Source organism: Rana temporaria, chromosome 12, assembly GCF_905171775.1.
Source record: "Rana temporaria chromosome 12, aRanTem1.1, whole genome shotgun sequence".
Classification (NCBI taxonomy): Eukaryota; Metazoa; Chordata; class Amphibia; order Anura; family Ranidae; genus Rana; species Rana temporaria.
This window is the reverse complement of record NC_053500.1, coordinates 77,186,082-77,210,581: the sequence shown is the minus strand read 5'-3', so window position 1 is coordinate 77,210,581 and position 24,500 is coordinate 77,186,082. Positions and strand designations below refer to the sequence as shown.

At 43.8% G+C, this 24,500-nt stretch overlaps 1 protein-coding gene across 3 annotated transcripts in view; it reads right to left on the bottom strand.

Annotated features, from left to right (window-relative positions):
• The window catches only part of TRMT1L (tRNA methyltransferase 1 like), a 281,542-nt gene that overhangs the window by 103,588 nt on the left and 153,454 nt on the right, over positions 1–24,500 (bottom strand). For all 3 annotated transcript variants that reach the window (XM_040331221.1, XM_040331220.1, XM_040331222.1), the window contains one exon: positions 15,603–15,717. In XM_040331221.1, coding sequence (XP_040187155.1) covers positions 15,603–15,717 — 115 coding nt within the window. The remainder of the gene's footprint in view (positions 1–15,602; positions 15,718–24,500) is intronic.

The following is a 24,500-nucleotide window of genomic DNA, read 5'->3' as shown; positions in this document are numbered from 1 at the left end:
TTGTAGAAGGGCTACCTGTGAGCTCTCTCCCACCTGATGTCTTATTTTATCTAGCAGTTCTTCTTTATACCCCTTTTCCACAAAACGTTGTTGAATCAGTGAAGATTGTATTCTGTAATCATCATCTTTCGTGCAGTTACGCCTGATTCGCATGAACTGACCTTTAGGTATATTTCGAAGCCAGCGTGGATGGTGTCCACTCTGTATTGGAATGAAGCTGTTTCTATCTGTTGCTTTGAAGTAGGCCTTAGTTGTTAGGTGATCTGCTCCTTTAATGACCGTAACGTCTAGGTAATGAATTTCCTGTTTACTCCAAGAGAATTCCAGTTTGATATTATTATTATTACCATTAAGCCACTCTGAGTATGCAATGAGTGATTCTTCCGTTCCTTGCCATATGATGAAGAGATCATCTATATATCTCTGGTAGAAAATCAACTCTTGCTTCCTATTGTTATATATCCATCTGTCTTCCCATTCACTCATGAATAGGTTGGCTAGGCTGGGTGCAAATTTTGCACCCATAGCCACACCTATCTTCTGAGTGTAGAACTGCCCCCCATACCAGAAATAGTTATGGGTAAGGCAGTAATCCAGTGCCATTTTGAGGAATTTCTTTTGGACAAAAGGTAAATCTTCTCTTTTACTCATAGCCCAATTAAGGGCAAGGAGGGCATCATCATGTTGAATATTGGTATAAAGTGCAGCGACATCCGCTGACACTAAGAACACTTCTGAATCTTTAGGAAATCTTACTTCTTTTATTTTCTGTATGAAATTAGTGGTATCCTTTAGAAATGCCTTGATAGTAATGACACTACCTTGCATGAAGTGATCTAAATACTGTCCAATCCTAGCTGTGACGGACTCTATACCATTTACGATAGGTCTCGCTGGTGGTAGTGTTGGGTGTTTGTGTATTTTGGGGACAGTATATATCGTTGGAGTCCTGTTGAAACTTGGGCATAAATATAACTTTTCTTTCTTTGTTATCACTTTCATGTAGTACCCATAATCTATCAGATTGTGCAGGTCAACTCTGTATTGTTTCATTGGGTCCTTCTTTAGAAGTTGGTACGTATTTTGGTCATCCAGCATTTCTTTTAGTTGTGTGTGATAATATGTTTTGTCCATCACAACCACTCCTCCCCCTTTATCAGCCGGTCGGATGATAATGTCCTTGCGTTGTTCAAGGGCTTTGATGCCTTCCTCTATATATCTGGGGTTTAGACTTTTCTTAGCTGGCATAATTTCAAGATCTTTTAATACTAGCTGTTTAAAAACCTCTACTTGATGGTTATTCGTTTGTGGTGGGTTAAAGAGTGACTTATTCTTAAGACCACTGTCTATCCCAACCATCTCAGAGTACTTGTTGCTTTTCACACCAAAACTATTTGATAAGAAATATCTTTTAATGTTTATCTTTCTAATGTATTTCTGTATGTCAATGTATACATTAAACTTATTTATTGATTTTGTGGTGGTACATTTTAACCCCGCATTTAGTATATTGGATTCCTTCTGTGTCAAGGTTGCTGTTGATAAGTTGTATATTCCACTTAATCGCCCTGTCTTGGCCTTTTTTTGTTGGATACGTTGCCCTGCTCGACATCCTCTCCTGTTGTGGTTCTGTTGTTCCTGGCTGGGCTGTGATGGTTCTCCCGTTGTGGTGGGTTCCACCACTCTCTCATAAGGTTGGGGTTGTGGGATGGTTGTCCTCGTCCTCTCCATGGTCGATTGCCCCTCCCTCGTCCCCGAGAGTTGCCCCTCATGCCTCTCCCTAAAAAAGGGACTGGTCTAGGTGATGGTGCATAATAGGTATTCCCCCTAGTATCCTGAAGAGGATCATATCTATTTTGTGTACTGATTTCATAGTGGTCATCATATCCTTGATTAGATGTACCCTGTCCATATTGGGGGGGTCCATATCCACCCCTCGTATGTCCTTTATTAGATCCCCTTGTAATCTGTTGATTGCCTCTGCCTCTTTGATTATTGGGAGCAGGTGCAATTCTTACTTCTCTCTGGGAAGTGGGTGGCCCTCTATTTGTGATGGGAGCGGTGTTCTGAATCAAAGGGGTAGTGATCCCCTGTTGATTCACAGAAATCACAGAGAGTCCCTATCAGCATTTGAGCAGACAAACGTCTACACTGTGGGATCACTCCTAACAAAGAACTGTACATCTGAGGAATTGCATGGACTACCATTCATGAAATTACAAAGAGTGGGAACACATGTTATATATCCACTAGGCAAATTTAATGTGATGTATTTATAGTCCTACAAACTTTTTCTCAAATTTACCATTGCAGTACATGAGTATTGGACTCATAAGCCATTTATAGGCTCATTTTAGCGCTGTTAATGTTTTGTTAATATCTTTTTTTTTTTTTTTGCTATAATGACAGCTGCACACCAGAGGACTGTGGATCTCACACCTGTCTCCTATTAGCCTATGTACTGAACTGTGTTTTTTCCATGAACTATTTTTGCTGGTTCTATTTGAATTTTTTCACATTATAGTTTTTGAGTGGTTTTTGTTTATCTTTTGCACATATACCTCCCTGATTTGAGGTGTAGGGGGTTCTTATTTATGTATATGGTATATATATATATGTATGCAATTTTTTACTTGATTATCAGCGCAACACAATATTTTCTTATTACTACCAAGGCATTTCTAAAGGATACCACTAATTTCATACAGAAAATAAAAGTGAGATTTCCTAAAGATTCAGAAGTGTTCTTAGTGTCAGCGGATGTCGCTGCACTTTATACCAATATTCAACATGATGATGCCCTCCTTGCCCTTAATTGGGCTATGAGTAAAAGAGAAGATTTACCTTTTGTCCAAAAGAAATTCCTCAAAATGGCACTGGATTACTGCCTTACCCATAACTATTTCTGGTATGGGGGGCAGTTCTACACTCAGAAGATAGGTGTGGCTATGGGTGCAAAATTTGCACCCAGCCTAGCCAACCTATTCATGAGTGAATGGGAAGACAGATGGATATATAACAATAGGAAGCAAGAGTTGATTTTCTACCAGAGATATATAGATGATCTCTTCATCATATGGCAAGGAACGGAAGAATCACTCATTGCATACTCAGAGTGGCTTAATGGTAATAATAATAATATCAAACTGGAATTCTCTTGGAGTAAACAGGAAATTCATTACCTAGACGTTACGGTCATTAAAGGAGCAGATCACCTAACTAAGGCCTACTTCAAAGCAACAGATAGAAACAGCTTCATTCCAATACAGAGTGGACACCATCCACGCTGGCTTCGAAATATACCTAAAGGTCAGTTCATGCGAATCAGGCGTAACTGCACGAAAGATGATGATTACAGAATACAATCTTCACTGATTCAACAACGTTTTGTGGAAAAGGGGTATAAAGAAGAACTGCTAGATAAAATAAGACATCAGGTGGGAGAGAGCTCACAGGTAGCCCTTCTACAACCTAAAGAACGTCCACGTGAACAAACACATGAATGGGGCTTTATATCGAACTATCATGACCAGTACCGTGAAGTGGAAATGATCTTCAAAAAACATTGGAACATACTAGCTATGGACAAAACATTAAAACCAATGTTACCTGAATCTCCTGTGTCCATCTACAGAAAAACAGCAACTTTTGGGGACCAAATAGTTCATAAAGTCTTAGACCCCCCAAAAAAAGTTCAGATGTTTTGGAACAAAGCAGGTTTTACAGCCTGTAGAAGATGTAAATCTTGCCGCCAGGTATCAACTCACCTGAGGGGCATAAGCAACTTTACATCTACGGCCAATGGCAAAACTTTTGAAATTAAAGAGTCGATGACTTGTGCTACAACACATGTGGTCTACGCTTTAGAATGCCCTTGTGGCCTAATGTACATAGGACGAACAAAAAGAAAACTGTCAAAAAGGGTGTCTGAACACATATACAATATTACCATTGGGTATGAGGAACATAGCGTTTCGTTACATTTTCTGAAGAAACATGATAAGAACCCCATAGGATTGAAGTTTTGGGGGATTGACCGGGTTGGCCCCAACTGGCGGGGTGCCAACATAGTCCGAGAAATTTCAAAACGCGAAACACAATGGCTGTATATGACCAACACTCTCAGTCCGAATGGCTTGAATATAGATGTGGACCTCAATTGTTTTATTAGTAACCACTAGAAAGACTGATATCAGAATAGGATTAAGGCAATCTTTCCTCATGATTACAAAATTTCAGGTCCTCTTTTTAACATAATATTTTTAAATTTTTGAATTTTAAAATTTAAATTACTTTTTTTACAATTCATTGTGTATTACAGTTCAGTTGTTATATTTATATTTAGTTATAGAATATTATTGGAGTGACTTAGATCCATTTATCAGATGGTAATGACGATCACAGTGAGAGGATTCTTACCATTACCTTCTGTATAATAAGCTATGTACAATTGTTGTGGATAAATATTAGAGGTTGTACTATAGCTACACAAATGATGGATGCTACCATTTTTTATATATAATGCTATTTTTTATATATAATGGTTTCAATGTTTTTCGGCTGTCAGAAGTGTCTGCTCACACAGCAATAGGGTGACAGCCGCATATATATTGTCACCGAGATATGCACATATTTATTTATAGCTTGCATAAAACCTTTATAAAATCTTAATCATTTTAACAAGAGTTTCCTTATAATATATGTTTTAAAAAAAGATTTTTAAAAAAAATATATTCTTTCAAATAATCCTTTTAAACAATAAGAAATGCAAATTTGTTTAAAAGTTATTCTAAATGATCCCCTAACTTCCCTTTCTAGGACCAGCGACAATCCGAGAGGAATAACTGAGCCAGAGGGGTTAATAAGGAAGGATACACGGCTCCACAATCGGATAAGAATGGTTGGAGTGCGAGTATCCATCAGCCGACAAGACACATCAGCTAACACAAGCGATGGTCAAAACGAGGGCTGGTTCGAGTGACTGGAACGCACAATCAGCATAGTGGGAGGACTTCTACTAAGGCTGCTGACGTACGTCCAGTCAGCATAGCAGAGGGGTGGGAACTCTGTATCCCGATCTCTCGGATCACGTGACCGCCGCGCACCAATCAGGGGTGAGCGGTATACGTCACGGCAAGCGAACCCAGATGAACGGCGCACAGCTGATGGGGAGGTTCCCTACAGCCCTGTCAGATGGTGACCAATAGGGTTAAGAAAGGGGAGGAACCCAAAGCAGAGTCCCCACTATAAATTAGACATACCAAGACGTGTAGCCACGCCCTCTGAAGACGTGGACCTATCACGAAACGCGTCAGGGCAGGACTACACGACGATTCAGCTTGCAAGGCAGCTTAGCTTCTACCCGGGACTTACGAAGGAAAATTTGAGCCTGAGCATTTGGAGCCATATTCCTGAGTGAGCAGAGGCAGCAGCCTCCATGACAAGCATTTGTTTATCTTTATCTGTTTTCTCTTGCCTCCCTGCATGACTGCCAAGCTACACTGACTAAAGAACACACGGATCATTACCACACACCAGAGGAGGAGAACCGATGCGTGATCACTACAAGTGGATGTATCCAATGATTTTAAAGTACTACATTCTGGTGAGTACAAAACCTTAGGGGGAAATCACAGAGAGTCCCTATCAGCATTTGAGCAGACAAACGTCTACACTGTGGGATCACTCCTAACAAAGAACTGTACATCTGAGGAATTGCATGGACTACCATTAATGAAATTACAAAGAGTGGGAACACATGTTATATATCCACTAGGCAAATTTAATGTGATGTATTTATAGTCCTACAAACTTTTTCTCAAATTTACCATTGCAGTACATGAGTATTGGACTCATAAGCCATTTATAGGCTCATTTTAGCGCTGTTAATGTTTTGTTAATATCTTTTTTTTTTTTTTGCTATAATGACAGCTGCACACCAGAGGACTGTGGATCTCACACCTGTCTCCTATTAGCCTATGTACTGAACTGTGTTTTTTCCATGAACTATTTTTGCTGGTTCTATTTGAATTTTTTCACATTATAGTTTTTGAGTGGTTTTTGTTTATCTTTTGCACATATACCTCCCTGATTTGAGGTGTAGGGGGTTCTTATTTATGTATATGGTATATATATATATGTATGCAATTTTTTACTTGATTATCAGCGCAACACAATATTTTCTTATTACTACCAAGGCATTTCTAAAGGATACCACTAATTTCATACAGAAAATAAAAGTGAGATTTCCTAAAGATTCAGAAGTGTTCTTAGTGTCAGCGGATGTCGCTGCACTTTATACCAATATTCAACATGATGATGCCCTCCTTGCCCTTAATTGGGCTATGAGTAAAAGAGAAGATTTACCTTTTGTCCAAAAGAAATTCCTCAAAATGGCACTGGATTACTGCCTTACCCATAACTATTTCTGGTATGGGGGGCAGTTCTACACTCAGAAGATAGGTGTGGCTATGGGTGCAAAATTTGCACCCAGCCTAGCCAACCTATTCATGAGTGAATGGGAAGACAGATGGATATATAACAATAGGAAGCAAGAGTTGATTTTCTACCAGAGATATATAGATGATCTCTTCATCATATGGCAAGGAACGGAAGAATCACTCATTGCATACTCAGAGTGGCTTAATGGTAATAATAATAATATCAAACTGGAATTCTCTTGGAGTAAACAGGAAATTCATTACCTAGACGTTACGGTCATTAAAGGAGCAGATCACCTAACAACTAAGGCCTACTTCAAAGCAACAGATAGAAACAGCTTCATTCCAATACAGAGTGGACACCATCCACGCTGGCTTCGAAATATACCTAAAGGTCAGTTCATGCGAATCAGGCGTAACTGCACGAAAGATGATGATTACAGAATACAATCTTCACTGATTCAACAACGTTTTGTGGAAAAGGGGTATAAAGAAGAACTGCTAGATAAAATAAGACATCAGGTGGGAGAGAGCTCACAGGTAGCCCTTCTACAACCTAAAGAACGTCCACGTGAACAAACACATGAATGGGGCTTTATATCGAACTATCATGACCAGTACCGTGAAGTGGAAATGATCTTCAAAAAACATTGGAACATACTAGCTATGGACAAAACATTAAAACCAATGTTACCTGAATCTCCTGTGTCCATCTACAGAAAAACAGCAACTTTTGGGGACCAAATAGTTCATAAAGTCTTAGACCCCCCAAAAAAAGTTCAGATGTTTTGGAACAAAGCAGGTTTTACAGCCTGTAGAAGATGTAAATCTTGCCGCCAGGTATCAACTCACCTGAGGGGCATAAGCAACTTTACATCTACGGCCAATGGCAAAACTTTTGAAATTAAAGAGTCGATGACTTGTGCTACAACACATGTGGTCTACGCTTTAGAATGCCCTTGTGGCCTAATGTACATAGGACGAACAAAAAGAAAACTGTCAAAAAGGGTGTCTGAACACATATACAATATTACCATTGGGTATGAGGAACATAGCGTTTCGTTACATTTTCTGAAGAAACATGATAAGAACCCCATAGGATTGAAGTTTTGGGGGATTGACCGGGTTGGCCCCAACTGGCGGGGTGCCAACATAGTCCGAGAAATTTCAAAACGCGAAACACAATGGCTGTATATGACCAACACTCTCAGTCCGAATGGCTTGAATATAGATGTGGACCTCAATTGTTTTATTAGTAACCACTAGAAAGACTGATATCAGAATAGGATTAAGGCAATCTTTCCTCATGATTACAAAATTTCAGGTCCTCTTTTTAACATAATATTTTTAAATTTTTGAATTTTAAAATTTAAATTACATTTTTTTACAATTCATTGTGTATTACAGTTCAGTTGTTATATTTATATTTAGTTATAGAATATTATTGGAGTGACTTAGATCCATTTATCAGATGGTAATGACGATCACAGTGAGAGGATTCTTACCATTACCTTCTGTATAATAAGCTATGTACAATTGTTGTGGATAAATATTAGAGGTTGTACTATAGCTACACAAATGATGGATGCTACCATTTTTTATATATAATGCTATTTTTTATATATAATGGTTTCAATGTTTTTCGGCTGTCAGAAGTGTCTGCTCACACAGCAATAGGGTGACAGCCGCATATATATTGTCACCGAGATATGCACATATTTATTTATAGCTTGCATAAAACCTTTATAAAATCTTAATCATTTTAACAAGAGTTTCCTTATAATATATGTTTTAAAAAAAGATTTTTAAAAAAAATATATTCTTTCAAATAATCCTTTTAAACAATAAGAAATGCAAATTTGTTTAAAAGTTATTCTAAATGATCCCCTAACTTCCCTTTCTAGGACCAGCGACAATCCGAGAGGAATAACTGAGCCAGAGGGGTTAATAAGGAAGGATACACGGCTCCACAATCGGATAAGAATGGTTGGAGTGCGAGTATCCATCAGCCGACAAGACACATCAGCTAACACAAGCGATGGTCAAAACGAGGGCTGGTTCGAGTGACTGGAACGCACAATCAGCATAGTGGGAGGACTTCTACTAAGGCTGCTGACGTACGTCCAGTCAGCATAGCAGAGGGGTGGGAACTCTGTATCCCGATCTCTCGGATCACGTGACCGCCGCGCACCAATCAGGGGTGAGCGGTATACGTCACGGCAAGCGAACCCAGATGAACGGCGCACAGCTGATGGGGAGGTTCCCTACAGCCCTGTCAGATGGTGACCAATAGGGTTAAGAAAGGGGAGGAACCCAAAGCAGAGTCCCCACTATAAATTAGACATACCAAGACGTGTAGCCACGCCCTCTGAAGACGTGGACCTATCACGAAACGCGTCAGGGCAGGACTACACGACGATTCAGCTTGCAAGGCAGCTTAGCTTCTACCCGGGACTTACGAAGGAAAATTTGAGCCTGAGCATTTGGAGCCATATTCCTGAGTGAGCAGAGGCAGCAGCCTCCATGACAAGCATTTGTTTATCTTTATCTGTTTTCTCTTGCCTCCCTGCATGACTGCCAAGCTACACTGACTAAAGAACACACGGATCATTACCACACACCAGAGGAGGAGAACCGATGCGTGATCACTACAAGTGGATGTATCCAATGATTTTAAAGTACTACATTCTGGTGAGTACAAAACCTTAGGGGGAAATCACAGAGAGTCCCTATCAGCATTTGAGCAGACAAACGTCTACACTGTGGGATCACTCCTAACAAAGAACTGTACATCTGAGGAATTGCATGGACTACCATTAATGAAATTACAAAGAGTGGGAACACATGTTATATATCCACTAGGCAAATTTAATGTGATGTATTTATAGTCCTACAAACTTTTTCTCAAATTTACCATTGCAGTACATGAGTATTGGACTCATAAGCCATTTATAGGCTCATTTTAGCGCTGTTAATGTTTTGTTAATATCTTTTAATAACACATTGTTTTTTAATTCAGGAGAATTATATGCCTCATGGTGCTGGGCTTAGTTTAGCGGTTACATGGTGACCAGCCCGTCCTGTTTTTTTTTATCCTTTTAATCAGGTAGATTGAATGCGTGTTCTGTGGGGACCTGTCTCTCTGGGTTGCCTCTATTCACACCCTGACGATGCTATGCATTGCATGACCTGATACATAGAGGGCTTTTTGCCAGTTTGATTGTTGTAATGTGATACCCAGGGCCTGTTATTGTCCCTTCATTTCCCTCGTGTTCTGCCCACGATGCCTCGGCTGGTGGAGACATGGGCCCCGCCCGAATGCTGTTCTCTGCTGGAGACATGGGCCCCGCCCGAATGCTCGAGGCCTTGCCCCTTCCTTCCCCTCTTGTTCTGCCCAAATGTATGCCCGGCTGGAGGAAGCATGGGCCTGCCCGGATGCTCTTCCCTCCTGAAGGCTTTGCCCCGTCTTAAAACGCAGATGGTGTCACCTCCTGCCCATGCTGGCTTCTGTGCTCTGCAGGCTCACCGGCCCTCATTCTCTCCTTGTGTTTGTACAGGGGGGGGTAGATATGCCATTCCATTGTACAAACACTGAGGGATGAGAATTATGCAGAGGCGCAGACTTACCTGACCTACCTGGTGGGTGGCTAAGGTGGTAGAGAGTGTATAAATCCCTGCGTTCATGGCTACAGTCATTGTGTTCACAGTCACAAATCAGGGATGAGGAGATTCTGGGTATCACATTGGAACATTAGAACGTTTTACATAGTACATTTAAACGGTTTTATTCCACATGCCATGCCACCCTCAGGGTTAGTGGGTAAGTGGCCCCAAGGGGGGAGCATTCATTATCTTTTTTTGAAGTCTTGTTTGAGACGGTCTCTAGATTAGGTTGTTATAAGCTATGACAGTCTGATACTTTGAGAAATTATGTGACCGCTTTTGGAAAATAGTTAACTAATATCCGTGTACGAGTTTTTCTCACATTTCTGATGTAGGTACAGATATCCCCTGGGTGATGATTAAGAGGTTCCTTCGAAAACATTCTCTGGAAATGAGATATAATGGACTGTGCCGCCCACATCTGAATGAAACTATGGGCCAGATTCACGAACAATAGCGCCGGTGTAACGCAAGTCGTTTACGTTACACCGCCGCAAGTTTTCAGTTTTAGTGCCCGATCCACAAAGCACTTACCTGGAAACTTGCGGCGGTGTATCGTAAAGACGTCCGGCGCAAGGCGGGCCAATTCAAATGGGCGTGTGCGCATGCTACGTTTCGCAATTCCCGTGCTTTGCGTGCAGTGACATCAATTTTTCGAACGGCGACGCGCGTAGCGTAATTCCGTATTCCCGTACGGCTTACGCAAACAACGTTCATTTTTAAATTTCGACGCGGGAACGATGGCCATACTTTATACAGCAATACGATTGCTGTGTAAAGTTAAGGCAGGTCAAATAATGACTAACTTTGCGATGGGAAACTAGACTAGCGGCGACGTAGCGAACGCGAAAATCCGTCGTGAATCGCCGTAACTCCTAATTTGCATACCCGATGCTGGTTTACGACGCAAACTCCCCCCAGCGGCGGCCGCGGTACTGCATCCTAAGATCCGACAGTGTAAAACAATTACACCTGTCGGATCTTATGGATATCTATGCGTAGCCGATTCTATGAATCAGTCGCATAGATAGAAACGGAGATACGCCGTCATATCTCTTTTGTGAATCTGGCCCAATATATATTTTTTCAAATACATGGGATTGTGACCACTGGGGTTTGTGGGTTGGAATATCTCAAAGGGGGGTCCCGGTTACATAGGGTAATTAGTTAGTGTCAGAGTGTAAAGAAGTTCTCTAATGAGATAATTAAGTTTAATTCTGCTTGTAAATGTTTATGAATATGTTATCCCCAACAACTGAAAATGTATTATGACATGTCAAAGCATAACCATGGGATTAGAACAAAGGTTTAATAGAAAAATGTTGATTGAGATTGTGTGAAGAATTGTATACAATTCAGATAATGGTAAACAACATGGTATTTTGTATTTAACTGAAATCCTACAGATCTGGTTGTAAGAATTAATAAGTTCAGGTTTGAGCAATGTTTACAACAGATTCTAAACTTGGGTTTGGTTTATTATAAGGTTCCCCAGGAAACATTTAAATATGAAAGTTATGTTCAATCTAAAAAAAACATTATGAAAAAATATTATAACATTTTTAAAAATAAAATTAAAAAATAAAGTGTTAAAAGTTTTTATAATGTGACGTTTCTGACAAGAGTGGTTAAATTATGAGTAATTTTCTTGGAAGAAAACAATGGTCGGTTCATGCGCAGGGACTGGTCAGTGGATTTCGTGAGATTTGTTCTCTAAGCGATCTTTTGGCTGCTGTAGTTGGGAAATGTCATATTATAATGTAATGTACATGATTTTTGACAGATGTACAAACCAAATAGGTTTTTAAATTTTTGAAAAAGGGTTAAAAATTAGAAAAACGATACAATTTGATTGTATTGTATATGGTGAATCGTATAGATCTTGTCCAATTTGGGCAAAAGGGCGGGGAACAGATGTTCCCTCTTAAAAGATAGGAGCAGATGTTGGAGATTAGGTCACACGGCCGGACACACAGTGGTAAAATTACCCTTCTGTCTGGAGTGCTAGCGTTGAAACTAGACACCCAGTGTAAACATTCTCAACTGATGTGGTTTAAATGACTCTTTGCAATGTTTGAAAATATATATATATATTTGTCTGAAGTAAATATGTTATGAACTATAAAAGCATATTATAGGGTAAATCTTTCTTTAATAAAAGGTAATTTGTACACAATCATTTGAAGATCTGAAAGAAAGCCCTTATTAATAAAAATAGATTTTGTTTGAAATAGATGGTCAACAGAGGTTCGTTAACGGTAAACAGGGATGCATTTCTGCATATTACTGAACACCTAGAGGCCACTTCACAAATGACTTTGTATAAAATTATGGCCTTATACATGATATTAGGTGATAAGGGGGGTGCATTTAGAATGTCACCTGGGGACAGTATTTTGGGTGATAACACATTTATGCTCAGGTATAGCAATTTTGTTTATATTGGTTACGATAATGTTTTGTTATATTGACCGTGTCCTCCATTACCGTCCTTGTCTGTTAATAATAACAAAGAGAATGTAGGGACGTTACTTCTCAAATAGACATTTTAGGGGGGATTGTAGTGGATGATTATAAAATCCCTATTTTCAAAGTAGGCTAAATTCTTTTTATTATTAAAATCACTTAAATGTTTCCAAATGTTGCTATTCTTATAAGATATATATATATGCATATGTATGTATGGATATGTGTTGCAATGCAGATATTGTCGAATATTGATAAAATGAAGAAATAAATGTTTTAAAGTTATAAGTACATCTTAGAACTTAAAGTTGAATATACAAAGGATTATTATTGAGTTCAGCTATTCCCCCCCTCCTCACTCCTAATTACGGCCCCTCCTTTATGTTGAATTCCTGGACGCATCAGTTTGAGGAGAGCAGAGAAGAGGAAGCATGTTCTCCCATCACCCCTTCTACTGCCATTTCCTCTTTGCTACACATTCCAAGCCTTTTCGAGAGAAGGCAGATATGGACTTCAACCTCCCCTCCCCCTCCTTCTCACTCAGACCTCTTGGAAAGGCACTGAATGAACTTGTTTACACTGGGCAGCATGCCCAAACATGGACTTCCATTTCTTTCCCTTTTCCCATTGACTTTGAAATATGTGTCATGTGTTACAGACGTCACAAGGGGGTGGGTGGTACTGAGTAATCAGTGGGTGTTTCTGTTTAATGTGAACCAATCAACTGTAATGCCTTGTGATTCTATGTTTTTTTTAATAAAGCTGTGGGGGCATAGCTCGCTCTCTTGGCCGTTGACCGTTGCAAGGTGAGCATGTGGTCTGTTCTCTCCATAGATTGCATTTGTCTCACCCATAGTAATTTGAAATCAGCCGCAGAATGGGTAACCCTGAGATTGTATTAGGATATCAATTAATTAATGAGTCTCTATCAGTAGTACCACAGCAGATACTGAGGCTCTGGAGAGCAAGGGAGCTGTATCCAAAGCTCCATCGCAGATGTACGCAAGGCCATGCACCAGCTGGTCAGCCAACTCCACACAGATCAGGGAAGCCTGTTGCTTCTCCAGCTCGCGGTGCAACAATTTTACCCACTCGGTAAGAGTCTGTGACACCAAGGCCGTGGCCAATACTGGTTGCAATGCGGACCCCAGCATGGTGAACATGTACCTCCTGTCAGTAGGTTCCTTGAATGCAGGGGTCCCTTCTGCAGGAATTGTGGTGATTTTTTTCAACCTAGACCTAGACCCTTTTTCAAAAGGCTTTCCTCAAAGGGGCAACAGACCACCTTGCGTTTTGGGACTGCAAAGGTCCTCTGCGGCCGTTCCCATTCCTTATCTATAAATTTATCACAATTTGTCACAAAAGGAAAAACCTTTGCAGTGCAGGTCGAGTTGCGGGACCCAAAATGGACCCACACCCAGTCGCATCCTCCAATTTGAGGGTTTCCCACACCGCAGTGATAAGTGCACCCACAAGCGCCTTCTCCTGCTCTGCCCCGGACACAGAGTCCTCCTCACTGTCCGAAAGGTCCCGGTCTGCGTTCTCTGATACCTCAGAACAGGGGCCCTGCGCCACGGCCAGGCCAGAGTCAGAGCTGTCCCCAGATGATGGTGGTGGGAGGGGGAGCTTTTTACCCCCCTTACACCCACAGACTGCTTCCACCCTGGCAACAAATGATTCCAGGACAGCTAACTAAGCGTCTACCTGTACTGCTTACCTGACAGGCACTCAGGGACCAAGTCAAGGTATACTGAAATAAAGATCCACCCTCCTTGCTGCCACAGACCGAGGAGTTAACCCCAGAGGAACTCACAGTCCCGACCTAGGTACCGTTCAGAGCTGCGGTCCGCACCAACACCCAGCACAGTGTGTGCCTGAGGAGTCTCTGAGGTGATCTGCCGTTTGCGCCATACAGAATGAGCCATTTGAGCGCTAGAGGCCAAAACCGTTGGGCTTCAAAGCGGAGCAGGTAGGGCGGGCTGTGTGGGAGGGCCCCCTCACACACCCACCATTGCCACCCGGGGCATGGAGAAAGGTGGCAGATTGCCTCTGGGGGAGGCCTGCCTACTCCCAACTCCTGCAGTCCGGCTCCTCTCTCAAAAACACGCACAAAATACACTTTAAAAGAAAAAAAAAAAAAAAGCATGTTATACAGCACAGTGCTTGTGCTGTGTCATTTGGCCCCCTGTATCAACTGTAATACCTGTTTGATCCTGCCAGTTTCTACCTTACCCTTGTACGCCGACTCCGATATATCAGTGCTGCTGAGCCCTGACACCGGAGTCAGTACGTGCCTCGGTCATCCGCTGCCCTGCTCTCTCCTCCAACAGTCTCTTCCTCCCTGTCATCATGTGATCACTTTCCTCCACGCCCCTCCCGCCTCTATTCAGCTGCTTAAGGCAGCACATAGGAAAGGAATCCCATGCAGATGTACTGCCATTAATGAAAGTGTAAGTGTTCGTTAGAAATGAACAGGGGAAATACCTTTTCTGACACTGCAGCCGTGCAATCACATGATTCCCCTGTGCTAGCCAGCCTTGATCTATGGAGAGAAGCAGGAGGGGCGAAGATTATCCTGTGACATCAGCCGGCCAGCAGAGGGGAATCTTAGCCCCTTCCACTTCTCTGCAAAGATCGAGGCTGGCCAGCACAGGGGGATTATGTGACAACACGGCTGCAGTGTCAGAAAACGTATTTGCCCAGTTCATTTATACCAAACACTTACACTTTCATTAATGGCAACATATCTGCATGGGATACATGTAAAGTAACTTTAGTGACTTTACAAACACTTTAACTGCAATGGTAATTCATGAATTTGATTTAAAAGAACGGTTTCTTTTTTTTTTATGTATATGCACCTGTACTTCACAGATGTTAGTAATCTGTGAAAGAGCATTTTTAATGTTTTTTCATAAAACTTTTAAAGTTGCGTATCTCTTCTGTAAAAACATTTGGTAGCAATTTTTTTTTTAAATAAATACATTTCTTTTATATAAAGGTCTTATTAGGGAGATAAACAATCTGACATACCGATTCGTCTTCATTATTGGATTAAAGAACGTTCCGGATTGTTGTGGGGTGTTGCAATTCGGAAGAACTTGTACCTCTGTGTTCGATTCGTGTAAAATTTTCTGGGGTCTACTAACTAATAAAATAAAAATAAATAAATTACCATTTATAGTAAGTAAACTCCAGACAAATCACTAGATACACATTTGAAATACATATAGTGGGCCATTTTACCTGCCAAAGGCTTTGTATTTCTAGCCATCTAATCCTGATATTTAGGGCTCATATGCAAGAAAAGTGACTGTATTTCAATGAGCTTACTTTACAACATTGCAGTGCTTTATGCATGCTGGTTTTTTTTAGCACTGCAAATGCACAACAACTTGGTAAAAAAAAACAAGCTTAATGAAAAAAAAAAAAAAAAAAAAAAAAAAAAAAGCACTGCAAACACACATGCAGGAATATACAGTGAACGCAAAGATTGTGGTGTAAACAAAGTCTCACAAGTCTAGGCACACATGTGCGTGTCAGGAATGCATGCATTAACGCGCAAATTTCGGCCCACACGCAAAACGCGCTGCTCTTTAGCAGATGCAAGGGGGTGGCATTAATTCTTAATAGCACCACCACACTTGGAAAACGTGGTGCGTTTTCATGTCTGCAAAACCACATGGTGCCGCAGGACTATGTGATTACATGCAGCTGTGGTTTTAATAAAAGTATTGAAGACTTCTTTTCCACATTTATTGCAGGCACAAATTAATGGGCTAATCCAATCAATGGGCCGTGCTAGCTCATCTACATAAATAAATTCACAGATGATTCTTGCTGGAAGCACACTAAATGGCCTGTACGTGTTTATATATCTTTAAAGAAAGATATAAACAAGTTTTTTCTTTTTTTAAACGTGTACTCTCAGAACCGGTTCACACTGGGGAGGCAGGACTTCGGGGGCGACTCGGCAAGTCTTCCTGAAGACGACTTCAGAGGCGATTAGCAAAATGACTTCTGTATAGACGTCAATGCAACTCGCCCCGAGTCGCCCCCAAAGTCGTACAAGAGCCTTTCTCTTCCGTTCATGGACGGACACAGCAGCAATTGACCTTAGGGTATTATCCTCCCTTTTAGGAGATTGACTAGGCAGAAAAAAAGCATGTTAAGTGTTAAAACACTCCACACAGTACAGTACCTCCCAGGGGGCGGATCCCCCGGGTACATCCCTCTCTCTGCATCATGCAGCCTCAGTTTTTTTCTGTCTAGCAAAAGGAGATGACATGGCTCTTCTGGGCCCATGTGCTCTGGAGATTTTTTTGCGATTTTCTCGCTTTTCTTTTCTTTTTTTCCTGCATTTTTGGATCCTGGGATCTACAATTAACTGCCGACTGGGTGACAGGCTGGAGCCTCGATCCTTGTAGTCCCCCCATGTTCAGCCATCGAGCGTGTGCCGGCCTTTAGCTACGCGCTGGACATGCCCCGTTGCTCCAGGGGTGGCCGGTGAGCTATACGCTCCAGGGCACACATGACCGGGCTCTATGTCCGTGTCACAGTTTGCCGGGCCGACAGCCATGCCGTAACTGCGCGAACGTTGGTTCTGTCCGGGATGTCGCCAGCTGGTGGTCGCAGGACGGGTAAGTAGCAGTCCACTTGCCTTGGTATGGTGGTGCGGCTGGTGCGTTCCTGGGGAGGTCGATCGGGGGTCCGCCCTTCTTTCCTCTCTCCCTCCTTCCCCGCATTCTGGGTGGTCGGCCGTGAGTTGGGGGGTCCGCCTGGGGGGCTCCGTCCTGTGGCTGGGGGCTGCGGTTTTGTCAGGGGTGCTGTGTGCTCTTTATTGTTGCAGTGTGTGTGGGAGGGGCCTGCCCGGGGGTCCTGGGTGTTTCAATGTGTTTTTTTTTTACTATGTGTTCTGCGCTGTCACGGCCACCATTTTACTGGCGCCGGGCGCCTTTGACAATCGGTGGCCATTTTCTTGTAGCCCGCATGCTGTTTTTTGCATGTCAGCGGCCATTTTGGAAGGGGTTTTTGCCACTAGTGACCAAAATAACGGTGCAAACGGCTCCAGCACACTTCCTGAGGGGCGGCACAGCACAGACAGCGCTCTGGGCAGTTAGCAGCAGCAGTACAGCCTGGTCGGGTGGGGAGTCCTCTGGGGGGTCCCCTGTCCTCTGCTGCCGCAGGAAGGGTGGCCTGTGGGTCTTGCCTTGCAGTCCAAGGGCGGCAATTGGGTGGGTCAGCATGGCGTCCGAAACGTAGGCTTCCCCCCTAGACATGCCGGAGTTAACCCTTAGTGCCCCTGTTCCTGCGGCCTCTGTGGATGCTACGACGGCAGTCCTTGAGGCGTTTGTTGCCAGGATCGAAGCGGCGAGTGGCCAGAGGGGGGGGTAAAAAGCGCCCCCTCCCCCTGCCTTCTTCTGGGGATGTCTCTGACATGGAATCGGGCCCTGCTACTGCGTCTGGCCCTGGTTCCGTAATGTCAGAGGATGCAGGCCTAGTCCACACAGACAGTGAGGATGACCCTGCTTCAGGGTCTTTGCTCTATAGGGCGCTTGTTGGAGCTCTTATTACTGCGGTGCGGGATACTCAAAAACTTGAGGATTCGGCAGAGGCATCAGAGATGCTGGTTCCTTTTGGGTTCCGCAAGCCGGCCCGCACTGCAAAAGTGTTTCCTTGTGTTCCTTATCTGGACAAATTTTTGTACAAGGAATGGGATCGGCCGCAGAAAGTTTTTTTCTGTTTCAAAATACTTTGCGGTCAATTATCCTTTTGAGGAGGACTTGCTAAAAAAGTGGACCTCTCCTCCGTCAGTGGACCCCCGTGTCCAGACTGAACAAGACGACCATGTTGCCTATGGAAAGGGCTCCCGCTTTTAAGGACCCCGCAGATAGGAGAGCTGAGGCTGTGGCCCGCTCCATGTTTACAGTGGTGGGGTCCGCGGTGAGACCGGTCTTGGCCAGGGCTCTAGTGTCACAGACACTTACTGAACGGGCAAAGTTGTTGCTTCAGGAGTGGAGGCGAATAATGCCTCTGAGGACTGTGTGGCGCTGGCCGACCAGTTGGTGCAGGGCCTAAAATTTGTCTGCGAGTCAGCCCTGGATACGCTTCCCTTGCTCTCCAGGGCCTCCGCCTACGCGGGAGTGTTACGCCGCCTTGTGTGGCTGAAGTGTTGGTCTTTAAAGGGTTTGTAAAGGAATTTTTTTTTTTTATCTTAATAGCTTCCTTTACCTTAATGCAGTGCTGTTTTCATGTCCTCATTGTTCGTTTTTGCTCTCAAGTTGCTGTAATTTTTCTCTGATCTCCACACTTCCTGGTTGTCTGTTTCCAGATAACCACAGTCCTGGGAGCTTTCTCTCTGTGGTCACTAATCAAGGAGGTGTGATTACTGTGTGTCTAAAACCCCACAGCACCAATCAGTTTTGTTTTCCAAACCATCACTGCCCTGTATTGGCTCTGTGGCTCTGTACAGCAGAGAAGCAGGAAACATGCAAAAACGAAACTAGAAACTACAGGTACATTATATGATTGATATTTATCTATTTATCTAATCGTTTTTAAAAGGAATCAGTTAACTATTATGTCTCTATACCCTGTAAACAGTCATTTCAGCTAAAAAATGTTTTTTATTTACAACTCCTTTAAGGGTGAATGGCTTTTCGGGGCGTCTCTGGATGACATCATAAAAGATGCCACGGGAGGTAAGAGTACTCTGCTCCCTCAAGCGGGAAAAGGTAAGGAGCCTCGCCGTAAGCAGGGGCCCTCCTTTACCACCCCCAAACATTTTTTTTGTCCGCCCGGTGCGGCAGGTAAACGTTTCCAGGGCGCCAAGGCGCCCGCTGAAGGGCAGAATCGACCCTGGTTCCGCAAGCCCAACAAGCCTGCGGATAAGCCTGCATCCGCATGAAGGTCTGCCCCCGTCCGTATCTCGGGTGGGGGGGCCGGCTTCGCGAATTCGCGGCTCGGTGGAGGTCTCTTCTTTCCGACCGATGGGTTTGCGAAGTAGTTTCCTCAGGGTACAAGATAGAGTTTCTCTCTTGTCCGCCAAACAGATTTTTTCCTTCCAACCTCCAGCTTCCTCCGGAACGTCGGGAGGCCCTGTCAGGGGCTGTTCAGGATCTGCTGGTCAGGGGAGCGATTGTGCCGGTTCCTTTACTGGAACGGTTTCAGGGGTTTTACTTCAATCTGTTTGTAGTCTCCAAGAAGGAAGGGGTCCATCCAATCCTGGATCTCAAGGCCCTGAACTGTTTTGTCAAGGTGCAAAAGTTCAGGATGGAGTCGGTTCCCTTGGTAGTAGTGGCACTCCATCAAGGGGATTTTCTGGCGTCCTTGGATATCAAGGACGCGTACCTGCATATCCCCATATGCGCAAAGCACCAGAGATTTCTGCGCTTTGCGGTCGGAGAGGACCACTTTCAATTTGTGGCCCTCCCTTTCGGCCTGGCCTCGGAACCAAGGGTTTTCACCAAGGTGCTCTCTCTGATTCTGGCCCTGCTGAGGCAGCGTGGGATCGCTATCGTAGGATACCTGGACAACCTTCTTCTGAGAGCTTCTTCATGCTCAGTGTTAGAGGTGGATGTGTCCATCACTTACCAGACCCTCCGGGAATTCGGTTGGCTGCTGAATGTCCAAAAGTCGGTGTTGGTACCGTCTCAGCGTCTGGAATACCTGGGGTTGGTCCTGGATTCCTCGGAGGCGAGAGTTTTCCTGCCAACGGAGAAACTACAGACACTGCAATCGGCGGTGCAGCGGTTGGCGACCCAGAAGTGGTCGTCGCGTTGCTTTTGCATGCGGGTTCTGGGTCTGATGGTGGACTTGTTCGAGGCGGTTCCGTATTCTCAATTCCACACTCGAGTGTTACAGAGAGGAATTCTGTCGCGTTGGGACAAGCTCCCTTCGTCTCTGGATTACCAGGTCCGGGTGAGTCGCCTGGTCAGGTCCTCCCTAGTGTGGTGGCTGACATCTCCGGTACTTCGGGCCGGGAAATAGTTTCTGCCGTGCCATTGGACGGTGGTCAAGACGGATGCCAGTCTCTCCGGCTGGGGGGGTGTCTGGGGTGTCCAGTCAGCCCAGGGGCGCTGGACTCGGGAGGAGTCCCGTCTGCCAATCAATGTCCTGGAACTCCGGGCGATCAGGTTGTGCCTCTCCAAGTGGTCGCTGGGTCTGCAGGGTCGACCGGTCAGGATCCAGTCCGACAACGGCACGGCTGTGGCGTGTCAATCATCAAGGGGGCACACGGAGCTCGGCTGCAGCGGCGGAAGTCGCATACATCCTCCGGTGGGCCAAAAAGGTACGTTTCGGCTCTGTCGGCCGTGTACATTCCGGGGGTACAGAACTGGCAGGCGGACTACTTAAGTCGCCAAACGCTAGACCAAGGAGAATGGTCGCTACACCCGGATGTGTTTCAGAATCTGTGTCTGAAAAGGGGCACTCCAGACGTGGATCTTCTGGTGTCCCGTCTCAATCGGAAGGTGTCACGGTTCGTGGCCAGGTCAAGAGTCCCGTGGGCGGACGCGTCAGACGCGTTGGTGGCGCCGTGGGGTCACTATCGAATAATCTACGTCTTCCCTCCTCTGAAGCTTCTTCCTCGTCTGCTGCGCAGAGTGGAAGCTGAGGGGATACCAACAATCCTGATCGCTCCGGATTGGCCTCGCCGCCCATGGTATGCAGATCTGGTGCGCCTGGTAGCAGAGGTTCCTCGGCGCCTGCCTCTGCGAGAGGATCTTCTGTCGCAGGGCCCTATCTTTCATCCTGCTTTACAGTCGTTGGCTTTAAAAGGCGTGGCTGTTGAGAGCCAGGTGCTGAAGGATCGAGGCTCGTCGGACTCGGTGATCTCTACCATGCTGCGGGCGCGGAAGTCTACTTCCCGGAAGATTTACCATCGTACGTGGAAGGCTTACATCTCTATGTGTGAGGAGATGAATTGGCACCCTCAATCATACGTGTTGTCCCGGATTTGCTGTTCTTACAGCGTGGAGTGGATCAGGCTCTCGCCTTAAGTACGGTTAAGGGGCAGATTTCGGCCTTGGCTGTTTACTTTCAGCGATCCTTGGCGGCGCACTCTGGTGCGTATGCTTGTGCAGGGGATTCGACATGTGGCCCCTCCTGTGCGGCCTCCACTGCCTCCATGGGACTTGAATTTGGTTCTCTCTGTGCTTCAGAAGGCTCCGTTTGAGGACATCCCTTTGTTGACTCTTTCCCAGAAGGTGGTCTTTCTGGTGGCGATTACTTTGGTCAGACGGGTTTCTAAATTGGCGGCCTTGTCTTGCAAAGCTCCTTGGTCATCCACAGGGATAAGGTGGTGCTGCGGCCGCAGCCGTCATTCCTTCCCAAGGTTGTTTCGGCCTTTCACATTAATGAGGACATTGTTCTTCCATCCTTATGTCCTCGGCCGACAAACCCTAAGGAGGCCACGTTGCATTCCTTGGACGTGGTTCGAGCCCTACGGGTGTACCTGTCTGCTACGGCTCAGTTTCAGAGGTTGGATTCACTGTTCGTGTCGGTGACTGGTCCTAAGAAGGGTCTGGCGATGACACACATCTCCCAGGAGGCATAGCAGCGCTGGATGCTGCGGATATGCCATTCCGCCACAACAGGGAAAGCAACTCACAGGAATAAAACCGTGAGCTTAAAAAAAACAAAAAAAAACATGCCAATTGTATTTAAGGGGGCAGTGTAAAATAGAATGCTAATAAGTTGTAAAATAGGGTTGAACTCCGCTTTAAGCTGCATTCAAATTTGTGCATTCCCTACATACGCATTGCGAGGTCACGAATGGTTAATGGCACCCCAAATGTGGCTCACAAGCTAAAACCAGCAGTAAAAAACATGCAGCACACCACTTTCAAAAACGTGCAGGAGCTTCTTTAACGCACGTTAAATAGGTCGTTTTATGCTGTAGTGACATAAATAAAATAAAAAAACACCCAAAATAATGGGGAACCCAGGTTTTAAACCAGGAACAGAGGGAGCAGTATTCAACAAACTAAAAGAAAAGGGCATGGTGCAGGTCTCACATTTTTTGCAAACAGAAACTTGGCCATCCATCGAGGTCTTAATGAAGCCAGGGGGAAACTTTGAGTTAAGCTTCTGGCAAGCTTTACAAGTAAATCATTTTATGAGATCCCTAGGACAACCATCTAATTTCCGGCGACAGTTAACAAAATTTGAGAGCTATTGTGATGATGAGGAACCAACACAACGAGTGAGTTCTAAGATGTATAGACTGTTGAGTTCTCCTCAGGAGGATTTTGTGTTGCCGGGGATTAATAAATGGGAAAGAGACCTGGGGAGGAATTTCTCACTAACTCAGCGTAAACACATTATCTATCTAGCACTAAACTAATCAGTATCTACGCGAATACAGGAATCCAACTACAAACTATTGAACCAATGGTACTACACTCCAGTAAAGATGCATACATTTTCTATAGAAAACTCAGAGTATTGCTGGAGATGTGGATTGGAACAGGGAACTCTGTTGCACATATTTTGGTCCTGTGTAAAAATAAGGAAATATTGGTTGGAAGTCCAGAGAATATCTCAAAAATTCACGGAAATTCAGCTACCGGATGATCCGGCCTTTTTCTTGCTCCACAGTTCACAGATCCCGGTGCGAGTGTATAAAAAAAATCGGTGCTATGTCATTTGATAAATGCTGCTAAAAGTGGAATAACTTTACAGTGGAGAGACACTAGGCCACCCTCCATTACGAGATGGCTTAATAGAGTCCGAGAGATAGGAGCCATAGAAGCCATAGAAGATCTAGTTCTTTCCGCCCGAAATAAAAGAGAACAGTATGTGGAAACATGGACAGGATGGAATCTGTTTATGTATTCTGAAGAGGGGATGAGATTGATGGAGGAGTAGAATAAGGAGTGAAGAGTCACCCACGGGAGGAGTGTGTATAGGATTTTTGATGAATAGAAATAAGGGAGAGTCCCTCCATTTCTTGTGCAGGGGAGGGAAGGGTTTTTTTTTTTTTTTTTTTTTTTTAGAGGGAGGGATAGGTAGGGTATATAGGGACAAGGGAACAGAGAGGTCTAAGGTGTATGCGAATAATACAGTTACTTTAGAGATTCTAATTAAAAGGTTTAAGATGTATTGTTAATTATACAATAATAGGGTAAGGGAGATGATTGGATAAGCCTGGTTGGTGGTTACTTTTTCTGTTTTTTGCTGTTTGGTACGATAATATGTATAGGATTATGAATTCCTTGCTTTTGTTATGTTAATATCTCTCTGTGAAAAAGAAAAAAGAAAAAAACAGTGCAGCGCTAGTGAGTGATATTGTGCTCATATAAATTAATAATAAACAAAAAAAGTCATTCTGGAATAAACTGAAAATATAGCCAGAATAGGAAAAAACATAAAAATGCAGATGGATATATGAAGAAAAAGTCTTAAAAAGCCACGAAACAAAGTTCATATGACTCTATCCAGTAATTTTCCTTGTGAAAGAGAAGTGGATTGTGCAGACAATGTGAAAGACTCTTGATTGATGTGAGGTAAGCTGTCACCAATACACCCGTGAGGAAGGATAAGATTGCCTGCTTACCAGATGAAAAGACTGTTTTGCATCAGTCTAATAGGGCCTGTGGGAAGTCTGGTCTCCCAATACCTTAGCCGTCAAGATAACCACGGTATAGCTCAGCATACAATCCGAAGAGTCATAAACCAAAAAAAAGAGAAGAAGGACCTCTCATAGCGTATAACGTTTAAAAATAAAAGAGGGTTTAATAAAAATTGCACTTACAATTAGGCAATATAAATACAGCATGGATAGCAAAACGTCTCCGATCTCTTGTTCCGATGCTTCTCGCTACTCGGTCAGGAAAACACAGCCGGCGTTCAGGACGGAACGCGATGACGTCACGGCACCCTACGATCGTTTCGTCGCTAATGGACTTCAACGGGGGAGTAAGCCGGATG